Source organism: Geotrypetes seraphini, chromosome 1 (genome assembly GCF_902459505.1).
Source record: "Geotrypetes seraphini chromosome 1, aGeoSer1.1, whole genome shotgun sequence".
Classification (NCBI taxonomy): Eukaryota; Metazoa; Chordata; class Amphibia; order Gymnophiona; family Dermophiidae; genus Geotrypetes; species Geotrypetes seraphini.
The window spans coordinates 520,058,239-520,071,394 of NC_047084.1; the positions used below are offsets into that span (position 1 = coordinate 520,058,239).

Sequence of the window (13,156 nt, forward strand, 5' to 3'; positions counted from 1 at the left end):
TTTTCAATTTACAATTCAAGTATCACTTGTACAGAAAAATAAAGATAAGCCAATAAAGCACTAATATAAACATTCTACATCTCAAACTTATTACAAAGAAAATCATTATAGCTTAACTTCAACTCTAGTCCACAATAAGGATTCAAGGCAAACATAGCGGAAAATTAAGGTAATATTAACAAACTAAATTGTTATATAAAAGAAAATAGGCCCTTTAGGCTGAGACAGGTTTAACAATAATCAATTATCCTCATATTTCCCCTTAAACCTGAGGTGCTGTAGACAAGAATGTTGTCAACTGGCTTGGATCAAAGAAAACATATTTTTTCATACGATATTGTATCACACATTTACAAGGGTGTCGAAGATAAAAAGTCGCTCCCAAAGCTATAACCCCTGGTTTTAAAAGAAGAAATTCACGTCTCCTTCTTTGTGTATCTCGAGCCAGATCTAGAAAAATCAATATTTTAAGTCCCATAAATTTCTTAAGTCTATTTTTGAAGAAAAGCCTGAGCAACCAGTTTTTATCTGGTGCTAAGGCTACTGTAATCAAAAGTGTCGCTGGCATAACCAATTCTATATCAGAACGCTCCAATATTGCAGTGACATCTAACGGTTGGTGGTCCTTTTCTTATAATCGCTGCTGTTCCTCTCTTTTGATGGGTAGGTAATAAGCCTGCGTGAGAGGTGGCAACATATCTTCAGAAATTTCCAATATTTCCATCATATAGCGTTTCACTATATCTCTTGATGATATTGTTGCGACCCTCGGAAAGTTAATTAATCTGAGATTATTGTTTCTAGAAGAATTTTCTAAGGATTTCAGCTTCCTTCTCAGATTGGTGTTATCTTTAATTAGTGTTTCTCTAATCTGTTTAGAAACTTTTAACTCCTGGTGGATATTTTCTAGGGAACTTTTAGATTCATCAAATTCAGCTTTTAAATTTCCCATCGTAACCTCTTGAACTTTAAGTCTTTCTTCCAACTGACTCAGTTGGGGTTTCACAGATTTTGCCAAATCTGCCACCAGATCCCAAAGGGAGTCCAGGGTTACCTCTCTGGGTTTTTCAATATGGAAAGCATTAATAAAAGAAGTCTCACCAGTTGATCTTCCCTCTTGAGCAGCATTCCTCTGGTTCCAAATTACCCCTTCAGTTGTTAGACTCTCGGTCTCTTCCAAACTCTCCTGAAAACGAGAGTTAATCTCCATTCTCCCCTCTCTGATCTCTGTGGCCTCCGAGGGAGAGCACTGCCCATGCTCCAACAGCACCTCCTCTCGTGGGGAGCTGGTAATCTGAGGCGGAGGGGGAGGTGCTCTGGCGTTGGGGCTTAATGTTGTTTCCAAGCCCAAGGAGTTAACATCCGTTCCGCTCCTCCGGTGCGACTCCAGCGTCCAGGACCCCCGACGCCCGGGGTGTCTCCTGCATACGTCGGAGAATCTCCTCAATGTTGCCGAACACCGCTGCACCGGACTGCCGCGAGGCTCCACCGGCACTGCGTCCTCTTCGTTTCGGCATGAAGAGAAAGCAGAAGTCTCGAGCAGCGATGTGAAAGTTGTTAAAGGTGAGACTCTTTGGCGTGTTGCTCAGCCAGAAGGGTCTGCAGCCATCTTGGATCGTTTTCCTCTCTTGTCTTTTCTTTCTAGTGAGGAGAAGGGGAGCTGCGACAGTTCAGGCGCGGCAAAAGAAAAAAAACTGTCAGGGCAGAGGGAGTGGCTCAAGGAGTGGGGTCCCCTTGCACATGCCCATTAAGCTCAAAGTAGAGAGTTGCGCGAGGACAGAAATCCCGCCCATCCCCACTGTCCTGTCAAAATCCCACCCGTCCCCATGAGGAATCCCTCCATCCCCGTGAAGAATCCCTCCGTCCCCACGAGGAATCCCCTCCACCCCCCCCCCCCCATCCCCGCGAGGTATCCCCTCCATCCCCGTCTCTAGAAACTTCAGAAATAGTTATTTCATTTAATTATGCTACTGAATTAAAGGCTCTGGTAGAGACCCATTTACAAATAAGCAAAGACATTTTATTAATTCCTCCATCCTCTCTCCCAATTTCATGTCTTGTATCCAAAAATGCACTCCCTCCCTCACCTCAGCATCTCTTTCCCTCCCTTCCTCCATCCTCTCTTCCAAGTCATGCCTTGTGTCCAAAAACACATTCCCTCCTCCACCTCAGCATCTCTTTCCCTCCCTTCCTCCATCCTCTCTCTCAAGTTCATGCCTTGTGTCCAAAAACGCACTCCCTCCCCCACCTCAGCATCTCTTTCTCTCCCTTCCTCCATCCTCTCTCCCAAGTTCATGCCTCGTGTCCAAAAACGCACTCCCTTTCCCCTTTTGTGTCCCTCATTTGCCTCCCACGTTTGACCTTTTCTGTGTCCTGCGTTTGCCTCCCACGTTCGTGTCCAGCTTCATCTGCCAGCAACTTTCTCATCCAAATGGAGCTCTGGGAGGAAGCTGGAGCCTCAAAGCTCATCTTCTAGTTCCTGCCTGCCCTACAGCAGCACACATAGCCGACCGGAAGTCTTCCCCGATGTCAGCGCTGACGTCGGAGGGAAGGAGGGCTTTGCTTAAGCCCTCCCTCCAACGTCAGCGCTGACATCGGGGAAGACTTCCGGTCATCTACGTGTGCTGCTGCAGAGCAGGTAGGAAAAGAAGATGAGCCTCATGGCTCGAGTTGCATCGAACCCCGCAACCCGAAGGGGGAACCTACAGGATTCCCATCATCCCTGTTCCCGTGCAGCTCTCTAGCTCAAAGTTTACCATTAGCTAGCGGAGAGTACAGCCAGTCAGGCTCAGTCAATGGAGTTCACCTTCAAGTTGGGCTGTATATCCCCTGCTTATCTCCGGAGAACTGACAGTCCTGTCTTTAGTGAAGCAGGACTATACCTCAAGGTGCTTCACTACATATTTTAATATTCACATAAATGTTAGCTCAGATACATTCAGTGGCATAGTAAGGGGGAACAAGGGGTGGTTCTGGTGAGGGCGCAGGCACCCACCCTCCTCTCTTCCTCCCCCCCATGTCTCCTACGTCCCTTCTCCCACTGTCGCTTGAGTGCGCTGCTTCCCTTCCCTATAGCTCTGTAACGTTTCTGGCACAAACAGCAACCTCCAACCGGCTGTTGCACCAGCATCAGCTCTTCCTCTGATGTCACTTCCTGGACCTGGACCTAGGAAGTGACATCAGAGGAAGAGCCGACACTGGCTGGACAACAGCTTGGGGGTTGCTGCTCGTGCCAGGAACGATACAGAGGTATGGGGGAAGGGAAGTGGCGGGCACATGGCAGGAGGAGGCAGGGAAGGAGGGGGCCACTGCCCCAGGCGCCTCTCATCCTCACTATGCCACTGGATACATTTTCAATTTTTTTTTTTTTAATGAAGGTGGATATTCTACTGGATTATTTCTTTCATTAAAGTTTGGAATTTGTAAAAGATATTTTTTTCTTCGCTCTTAAAATTGTAAGCTACTGCTCTGGTAGTGTGCTCTTGGATTATGGGTGGGTCTTGCAAGATACTAGAAAAGGGCTCCTCCTTAGGAATTTCGATGATAGATTACAGGAGTCATAACTAATATCTGTTCATTTTTCAGATATTGATGAATGTAAAGAAATTCCAGGCATTTGTGCAAATGGTGTCTGTATTAATCAGATCGGCAGCTTCCGCTGTGAATGCCCTACAGGATTCAGCTACAATGACTTACTTCTGATTTGTGAAGGTAATTAAGTTAAAATTCTCTTAAAGAACTCATTGACAATATGAACCCTGGTATTTTGTATTTCAATAAAAATGTTTCTGCACCATTTTTGTTTAAGTATGTGTTTCTAGCTTTTGAATTACACTTCTCCCTCGGTATTTGCGGGGGGATAGGGACCGAGCCGGACCGCGAATGGAGAAAAACCGTGAATATCTTCTCGTCCGGCTCTGACCCACCCCCGCCTCCCTCTCAGCATCCCGGCCTTACCTGGTGGTCTAGCAGGCTTTCGGGGCATGAGCGATCTTCCTACGCTCTTGCCCTGTGCAGATCGCCAATAGGAAATGACTGCCATGAGTTCCCGTAGTCTCTCGAGACTACGATGGGAGCTCACGGCAGCCATTTCCTATTGGCGATCTACACAGGACAGGAGCGTAGGAAGATCGCTCCTGCCCCAAAAGCCTGCTAGACCACCAGGTAAGGCCGGGATGCCGGGAGGAAGGCAGGAACGTGATAAAATATTTAGACCCAGTATTGACATATCCAGAAAGTTATTCTGATTGAGCAGTTCTCCACTGAAAGGTGTAAAGGAAGCCATAGTAATTTTCTGTTTGTGGAAGGCTCACTGTATTAAAATTCAAAGATTCTGGGCTCTGTGATAGACTCACTTTGTCTTGGCGATCTACCGGGCCGATCAGCCTTCCTCTCCCCGAAGTCAATTCTGCCATCGAAGAGGAAGTTCTGGCCAGCCAATCACTGCCTAGCTGGGCCGGAACTTCCTCTCCGATGGCAGAATTGACGTCAGGGAGAGAAATGCTGGTCGGCCCAACGCAGGGAAGCAGGGAGAGCTTGGGGCGGCGGCGGTGGCTTGGGGGCCTGTTCGCTGATGGCAGCGGCAGTGGCAGTGGCTTGGGGGAGGGCAGGGAGAAAGAAAGAAAGTGGGCAGGCAGGGAGACAGAAGGAAAGAAGAGAAACAGAAAAAAAGAAAGAGGGCATGAAGAGAGAAAAAAAGAAAGGGAGGCAGGGAGAGAGGAAGAAAAAGTTGGAGGAGGGAATGAGGTCTGGAGGAGAGGAAGCATACAGGCTGAAAGAAGGGAAGAAAGATTGGATGCACAGTCAGAAGAAGAAAGTGCAACCAGAGAGTCATGAAATCACCAGACAACAAAGGTAGGAAAAATGATTTTATTTTAAATTTAGTGATCAAAATGTGTCTTAATTTATATCTGCTGTCTATATTTTACACTATGGTCCCCTTTTACTAAACCGCAATAGCGGTTTTTAGCGCTGGGAGCCTATGAGCTTCAAGAGCAGCGCTGGGCATTTAGCGCAGTTCCCTGCGCTAAAAACTGCTATTGTGGTTTAATAAAAAGGAAGGGGAATTTACCCCGCAAAATAAACTGGAGAGCTAGGTGCCCACAACCACTCTTGGAAAACAAACTCCACTGCAATCCATGCAGAATAACCTCAGAAATATTTTTTTTTCCCCAAAAGCAAGGTTTTTTTTTGAAGTGCCACAATAAAAGAGACAGAACATTTATTACAAAAGAACATAAAAAGCATAAACAAAATGCATTAGGATAAAGATCACCCTCCCTTTACCTCGGCTTTTACCTTGTGATCATCCTCCAACTCAGCACTTAGACAAGGGCCTGATTAACACGTGGACAGAGCCTGTCCACATATGCAAAGCCTCTGCAATGCCTGTCAGCTGATGACCTTTCCAAATAAGGACAGCTCAAATAAGATAAGCAGTCCAAAGGTTAGCCTTAAGCTCAGGGCCTGCACGTAGGCAAAGTTTGATTGTTGCCCATATAAGGGATAAGGGTAAACTTGTGTCAGGTTAATATGTGACAAGATGCTAGCATTTTCCTTTACTTAGAATGGCTGCATGGCAGGAGGGAGAGGAAATGAGAAACAGGGCCTCAGATCCAAACACAGGCCTAGATCCGTACACAGGGCCTAGGTCAGTGTGCTGACCTGGCCTGGTTCAAAACCACCTTTGTGCTGACCTTGCCTGTGTTCTAATGCCCTGGATCAGAACTTATCAGATCTCCATCCCTACAGAGCTGGTTTTTTAGGTCCCCGCTATCAGACTTGACTTGCTCCATCTTCAGACCACACCAGTGCTCTCCAGATATAATTGGGAGTTTCTGTCCAAATTTGTAGTGGTAATTTCTGGATAATGCTGCTAAAATTCTGGGTATGGCCCTGGTTAGCAGAACATAGCTGGGTAAGAGGTGCTTCTACCGGTATAAGTACCACTGAATATTGGGTAGTTTGTTTTGCTTGCTTTTTTTTCCAACTTTTAAAAAATTTGGCATTCTTGTTTGTTTGTTTTTTTGTTTATTCTGGCTTTGTACTGCCCAGCTTATCTCCCTAATGTAATTTCCAATATTCATTGATATAAGATATTCTACCATAGCATTTAGGGGGACTTTATTGTGCTTTGATGTTCTGCATATAAATGAGAATTTCTCACCTTTCAGATATTGATGAATGCAGCAATGGAGATAATCTCTGCCAGAGAAATGCAGACTGCATCAACACTCCTGGCAGCTACCGCTGCGAATGTTCTGCAGGCTTCAAGCTCTCACCCAATGGAGCCTGTGTTGGTAAGGAAACATCTGCATTTACCATATCATGACTTCCATAGGAACTCACGCTTGTGGTAGAAAAGTCAATTTTAGATTAGGTTGTCTAGGCAGAAAAGAGACATTCAGTCAGGATGTTCACAAGTTGCAGTGACTTGTACAAAAGGCTCCTTTATAACTAAGCTTGAGGGGATTTTAAGAGTTCACAGCTAACAAGAGTAGGAGAGGAGAATGAGAAAGGCAACCTAGCCAGGACAAGGGAGCTCTCCTGGAGGAACCTATGAGTATTTTACTCACAGGCAAACTGGGATCCGGTTAATAATGACGCTAAACTGTAAGTTTTTAAGGGAAATTCCTAAAACCTTTGTGGATGAATCCCCTAATGGAGAAAGGAATGAAAAGGTGTGTAAGGACGAGCGTAGATGAGTGGCAGCCAGTTTATCCACAGAAGACAGAAGCTGGTTTTATTAAGAGACTTTTTCATCATTAAGAAATAAACTTTAAAAGTACAAAACTGTAGGTGCTGAAGACTTTAGAGCAGTGGATTGCAAACATGAATCTCACGGCTGCGACTGGAGGGCACCCAGAAATGTGTGTACATCAATGTGATGACATCAAGAGCATGCACGGATTTCCTCCAGCTGTGGCCCTGAGCCTTCTACCATGTTTCCCTGAAAATAAGACACTGTCATATTAATTTTGGGTCCAAAAAATGCTCTAGGTCTTATTTTCGGGGATGTCTTATTTTTTTCATGTACAATGATCATCCCTCCCTCTCCACCCCAGTTCTTCCTATTTCCTTTCTCTCCCCCACATGTGCAGCATCTTTCCTCCCCTCTCACCCATCCCCTTGTGCAGTGTCTGTCTATCCTTCCCTCCCATCCCTTGTGCAGCAGAATCCTTGCATCCCTCCCTTCCATCTCTTACAGCTTCTATTCCTCCCTTCCTCCCATCCCCCCGTGTAGCATCTTTCTATCACCCCCCCACCGCGCCGCTGGGCAAACCCCTCGCCCCTCCTCCCCCGCCGACCCATCTCCCACACATCCGAACCACGAGTTAGAAATAAATACCTTATAACAAACCAGCAGCGTCGGCAACAATTTAGACAGTCTGGGCTGTTCATCTGCTGCATCACTGATGCTGGCGCTGCTGCTGCCAGCGACTAGGGCTTATTTTTGGGGGTGGGGCTTATATTAAGACCTACCCTGAAAATCATGCTAGGGCTTATTTTTGAGGAAACACGGTTTTACTGCCAGTGAGGGGGTGCTGCAGAAGGAGAGGTGAGGAGAAGGAGCAGAGGCACCAGCAAAGAGGAGAGGCACAGGCACCGGCTGACGAGAGCCATGTTCTGTAGGTAGTCAGCCTGCCCTGGCGCCTCTCCTCGCCAGCACCTCGAGGCACACCTGGAATCTGCCGGGGCACCCAGTTTGCGATACACTACTGTAGAGAATTTCAGGAGTAAACCTGTCTATGTTATACCATTAAGGATTGAGAAGTTTAAACCCTGTTATAAGAAAGGAGTTTTTCCAAGACCACCAGCTCAACTGTAATATTTCAGACTTTTATTTTTGTTTGTTTGGGGCCTGGAACTTGCCTTCGTGGATCCGAGGACTGTGATTTGGGCAATCCTGAAGACAAGTGAGAGGATTAAGAGTCCTGAAAAAAGACAATCTTGAACTCTGCTGGCTGCCTGAGTGTATTGGAACTTAAAGGGCCAGTAATTTTGGATTTAACGAGAAACCTTGATGATCTTCTTTTGTGTTTAAGACTCTATGAGCCATAACACAGGCAATTAGAAGTCCATATATAGTTGCACTAATACATTTGGTTGCTGATATTTACTGGAGTAAGAGTCATTTTTGAGAAGGATGAAATTCTGTGAGCAGTTAAAGACACACAGATGGAACCGGTGGTGGCTGCTGGTCCACAGCACAAATCCCTATTTCTATAAATTTGTGGGCAGAATTGAATGCTTTGAGCATGACGTTTATTGTTGTTAATGGCAGTAATCAATAATTGATGTTAATTGGTGGTAATTGACACTAATTTGCAGTTATGCACATATTTTCTCTTAGTTTTCTACAAACTGAGTATGCAAAAATTCATAGCATGCAACTGCAAAGGGGGGGAGGGGGTTCAAGGGCATGCCTAGCACTTATGTGTTATAGAATACCATTGGTTAGGCACTAGCCTTTACACCAGCTGTTGAGCTAGTGTAAGTGCTCAAGCTTAAACTTAGGAACACAACTGTGAACTTAGGCTAGTATTCTATAATAAAAATTATGCGTACCATCCTGGCAACTAATTTTAGGTGTCCTGTGGAGAATTACCCCCCAAGTGCACATGTACTGTATGTTTTGGAATAATAGCGTTTCTGTGCATCAGAGGCACCATTAAGTGCATGACAAGTTGCGCATGACTGTGAGGGGGCATACACATTGACAGAGCATGGGTGCATCTTGTCGAATATTATCAGCAGATGCATCGCATGCCATGCTTAGATGCATTAGCTTATGCCAGCTATTGTTATACGTGGGCATGCCCAACTTGTGGCACTCCACCATGACATTGCACTAGCATTTTATAATGGCTCAGGTGGACCCCAAAGTCATTATAGAATTGGTGCTAAGCACACATCATTGTGGCTACTACATCTAGGCACCAAGTTATAGAATTTCATCTGAAGAGTCCAACACACGTGAAACTATGTTGGTCAGGTTCCAAAACACGTGAAACTATATAGAAACATGAAGGCAGATAAAGTTCAGATGGCCCATCCAGTCGGCCCATACACAGCATCCACTATCTCCTCCTCCCCCTAAGAGATTCCCAAGTACTCTGACTCCTTTGCCTGCAAAGCTTTTTCCAAATATTGGGGGAGATTCAAACAGAGGACGAGTTTCAGGCAGCATTGTTAAATACTCAAGACTGTGGGCTCCTTTTACGAAGGTTCGCTAGCGTTTTTAGCGTGCGCTGAAGATTAGCGCGCGCTAACCCTGCGCTACACGAAAAATACTAACGCAAGCTCTGTGCAGGCGTTAGCGTGTAGCATGTGTGCTAAAACTGCTAGCGCTACACAAAAAAAACTAACGCAAGTTCTGTGGAGGCGTTAGCGTGTAGCATGTGCGTTAAAACCGCTAGCGCACCTTCATAAAAGGAGCCCTATATTTATTCCACATCTGCTTAGCTACATGAGGGAAATTCAAATACCTAAGGCCAAAGTGCCATTATTGGTTTTCAAATACCTTCAGTATATTCTGGACAGATGACGGATCCCTTATAGCTGTTGAAGATGCTTTCTGCAAAGAGTTAAACTTCTTGACGGACTCTGATTTTTCAGAGTGGCTTTGAATAAACATCTGCTAGTCACTCTGCTAGTCTACAGTGAAGATTATCAAATTCTTAATTCTGTCAGTTAATTATCCAGGAGGACAATTATTTTCTATATTGTCTCAAGAGTTATAGCCCTAGGTTTTACCAATATAATTCTCATCTTCTGTAAAGCTTGACTTAACTGAACTACTGGTACATCTGGGATGGAAAGTGAAGGCAGTTGACTCACTAGAGCAACTTCACTTGCACGTTTCTCTGCCTGTATTTCACTAGTCAGGAGAACAGAAACTCCAATATCCATATCAGTTTCCTATTTCCTCGTCACTCTATTTAAATTCCACAGCCTGATAACCGCTGGAACCAGCAGGAACTAAGCGAATAGCTGCTCATGCTCTTCCCCCTCCCCAGGCAAACCCACTTCATCAGTGTCACTGGATCTACCAGGGCTGGTGATGGAATACAGTCCTCGGATCAGAGATATTTATTTAGTTTCGTTGCTTAACTGCCTTTCAGTTGCCTGACCATCAAGGAAGCTTGCAGGTCTAAAAACAAAGACAAAAACAGCAGCAGTACAGTATCCCCCTAATAACTCACCATCAAAATGGCAACAGTCCTCAGGAGAGGCCACAAAATCCAGCCTCCTTTGAAGCCCACCTATCTTCGATTCTGAGTCTGACCATAAGGTGTCACAGCTGAGCGATGGCTAAGATTCCATTCCTCAGCATCCCTGGAAAGCAGAGGCCAGTTCAAAGTATCTGGGTCTTGTATTTTGAATGCTAGAAAACAGCATTTTTTGAGCCACCTGACCAACCTCTCAGGTCAGCCTTTCATGATAACAATTAACAAATTTTAAATGCAGCTTAAGAGAACAGAATGATAGGTGAAATGACGAAAAAAACTTCATTAATGCTCACCATGTGTTTTTCTTGTTTGTTTTAGATCGCAATGAGTGCCTGGAAATTCCTAATGTTTGCAGTCATGGCATATGTGTAGACACGCAAGGAGGTTACCAGTGCATCTGTCATAATGGTTTCAAGGCATCTCTAGACCAGACTATGTGCATGGGTAAGCAAAGGGAATACTTTGACCTATATAAATGATGCTTCTTCCAGAAAATGCAGAGTTTATTCACAGAGATCAACTAAATATAAGAATTGCATGCTGGCTCACATTATGGGTCCATAATGCCCAGTATCCTGTTTCAACAGTATCATGGTCCAATCCATAAGTACCTGACAGGATCCCAAAGAGTAAATAATAGCTGTTAACCACTATTTTTCTGAGCAGCTAATCACTATTTTCTGAGCAGTTAACCACTATTTTAGAGTAGTGGTTCTCAACCCTGTCCTAGGGGACTCCCCAGCCAGTTGGGTTTTCAAGATATCCCTAATGAATATGCATGAGAGAGATTTGCATATAATGGAAGTGACAGTGTATTTCCTCTGCCCACTTTAGAAACTAAAATAATAATGTATTTAGTTCATATTGTAACGAACCATAAAATGTAAGGCATGATTCCAAAGGGGAGGGAAAGAAAGATAAATGACCTAAAAATCTTTATAAAGTCAGTTTATTCCTTCTTCCTGCGCTATGCAGGGCTTCTGAGCCCAATAATGTTTTCTTTTCTCCAAGGTCATCAAGTATACTGTGGACATACATTTTTCAGTGTTATATTTGTTAAGATACAGTTGTATCCTGTCTGGGCACAAAGATATGTAAATCAATGTCTTTCAGCTGAAAAGAAAAGAGTAATTTCCATAATTATTGAACACTCCCAAACCTTGTCTTGTTTGCAATAAACCATCTGCAACAAACCTTCTAAATTCTAGGGCTGAGAATGACTATAAACAGAGCAATTTTCAGCTTGCTTGAGGTAGAACTTTATATCTGCAAGCTGATTACATAGAAACATGATGGCAAACGAAGACCCAATGGCCCGTCTAGTCTGACCATCTGCAGCATCCACTATCTCCTCCTCTCCCTAAGAGATCCAAAGTGTCTGTCTCACTCTTTTTTGAATTCTGACACAGTCTTTGTTCCACCACCTCTACCGGGAGATTATTTCACACATCTACCACCCTTTCTGTAAAAAGTATTTCCATAGATTACTCCTGAGCCTGTCAGGCTATGTTCTCTCATTCTCACAGGGAAATACTCCATGGAGTTTCCCTCTAAATTTCTGTCCTGGCAGGGACCTAAGTCTCCCAATATGCAGTTTCAAAGCCCCCAACCAATATTCAAAGCGATTTAAGTTGAAAGGAGAGGCTGAATATTGGCTGGGGCCTGCATAACTTTCAAAATTGTGCTCACCCTCTCCAGTCGTCCTCCTACCCTTCTCTTCCAATACCTCCTACCTCTATCAAGGATAGTACCCCCCAGAATTATAAAAGATCCCTGGTGATCCATTGGTTCAAGAGCATATTCCATTCACTCCTATCCCTAGCAGCTGTGACAGCAGAATGGCTGCTACAACCTTTAGTGCCAGTCTCGTAATACTATTTAAAAAACACTGATTGCCACCAGCTGAATATTGGCCAGCCTATGTATGCTTTACAGGGGAAATCTCACCTCTGCCCATGCACTCAGCAGTGCTCCTCTTTCCTAAAAGTATGCATGCTTTGGATACCTTATTATTCAAATTCCCTCATCAAATATCAATCGTAAATTTTCTAATGGACTTCAGTGGCCAACCTCAGGTAATGCAAAAAAAAAACAAAACACAAAACAAAACCCCACCTTGAGGATTAAATAGCCAATTTCTTTAGTAGTCCAAAATTACTTCTAACAATTCATTTCATTTTCATAGTTTCCATGTTAAAGCTCACAACTTTTGTTCATAATTCATTACTCATCTTAATGTGGCTGATCTCAAACAGGTTTGGACAAGTTCCTGGAGGAAAAGTCCATAGTCTGTTATTGACAAAGACATGGGGGAAGCCTCTGCTTGCCCTTGATTGGTAGCATGGAATATTGTTATTCCTTGGGTTTTGGCCATGTACTAGTGACCTGGATTTGCCACCGTGAGAACGGGCTACTGGGTTTGATGGACCATTGGTCTGACCCAGTAAGGCCGTTTCGCTGTTTGCTGTATCAAGGCACACATGCCATCTCAAAGTAGACTCTTCTCAGAACACTTCTTAGGACATGTAACATATTTTCCTCACCCTGGAGGGGGTCTAGTTTTTAGAAAGTGCATTTCCACAAGAAAACATTCAATTACATGTGGAAAATATTTGAAAATTGCCCCCAAAGTGTGTCCTGAAGCAAATAAATTCAGCCAGGAAGTTGTATAATGCTGCTCAGAGTTTATTTAGAGAGAAGTTGTGAAAAAAGTAGCCTTGGCTTTGGTACAAATGTATTCCTTATTGCAGATGTCGATGAATGTGAGCGGCAACCATGTGGAAATGGAACTTGTAAAAACACAGTAGGGTCATATAACTGCCTCTGCTATCCAGGATTTGAGCTCACTCACAATAATGACTGTATGGGTAAGTGCCTAAAAAAATGTTGATTTTTCTGAGGTCTTTCTATGTGCATGGAAGGGA

General features: G+C 44.2%; 1 protein-coding gene across 3 annotated transcripts in view; it reads left to right on the forward strand.

The window, feature by feature from the left end:
• FBN2 (fibrillin 2) overlaps positions 1–13,156 on the forward strand; it is a 617,508-nt gene that overhangs the window by 465,091 nt on the left and 139,261 nt on the right. For all 3 annotated transcript variants that reach the window (XR_004537713.1, XM_033928968.1, XM_033928969.1), the window contains 4 exons: positions 3,586–3,711; positions 6,174–6,299; positions 10,551–10,676; positions 12,983–13,099. Coding sequence is in view for 2 of the 3 variants with exons in the window: in XM_033928968.1 (XP_033784859.1) it covers positions 3,586–3,711; positions 6,174–6,299; positions 10,551–10,676; positions 12,983–13,099 (495 nt within the window). In the remaining variant the exon portion in view is untranslated. The remainder of the gene's footprint in view (positions 1–3,585; positions 3,712–6,173; positions 6,300–10,550; positions 10,677–12,982; positions 13,100–13,156) is intronic.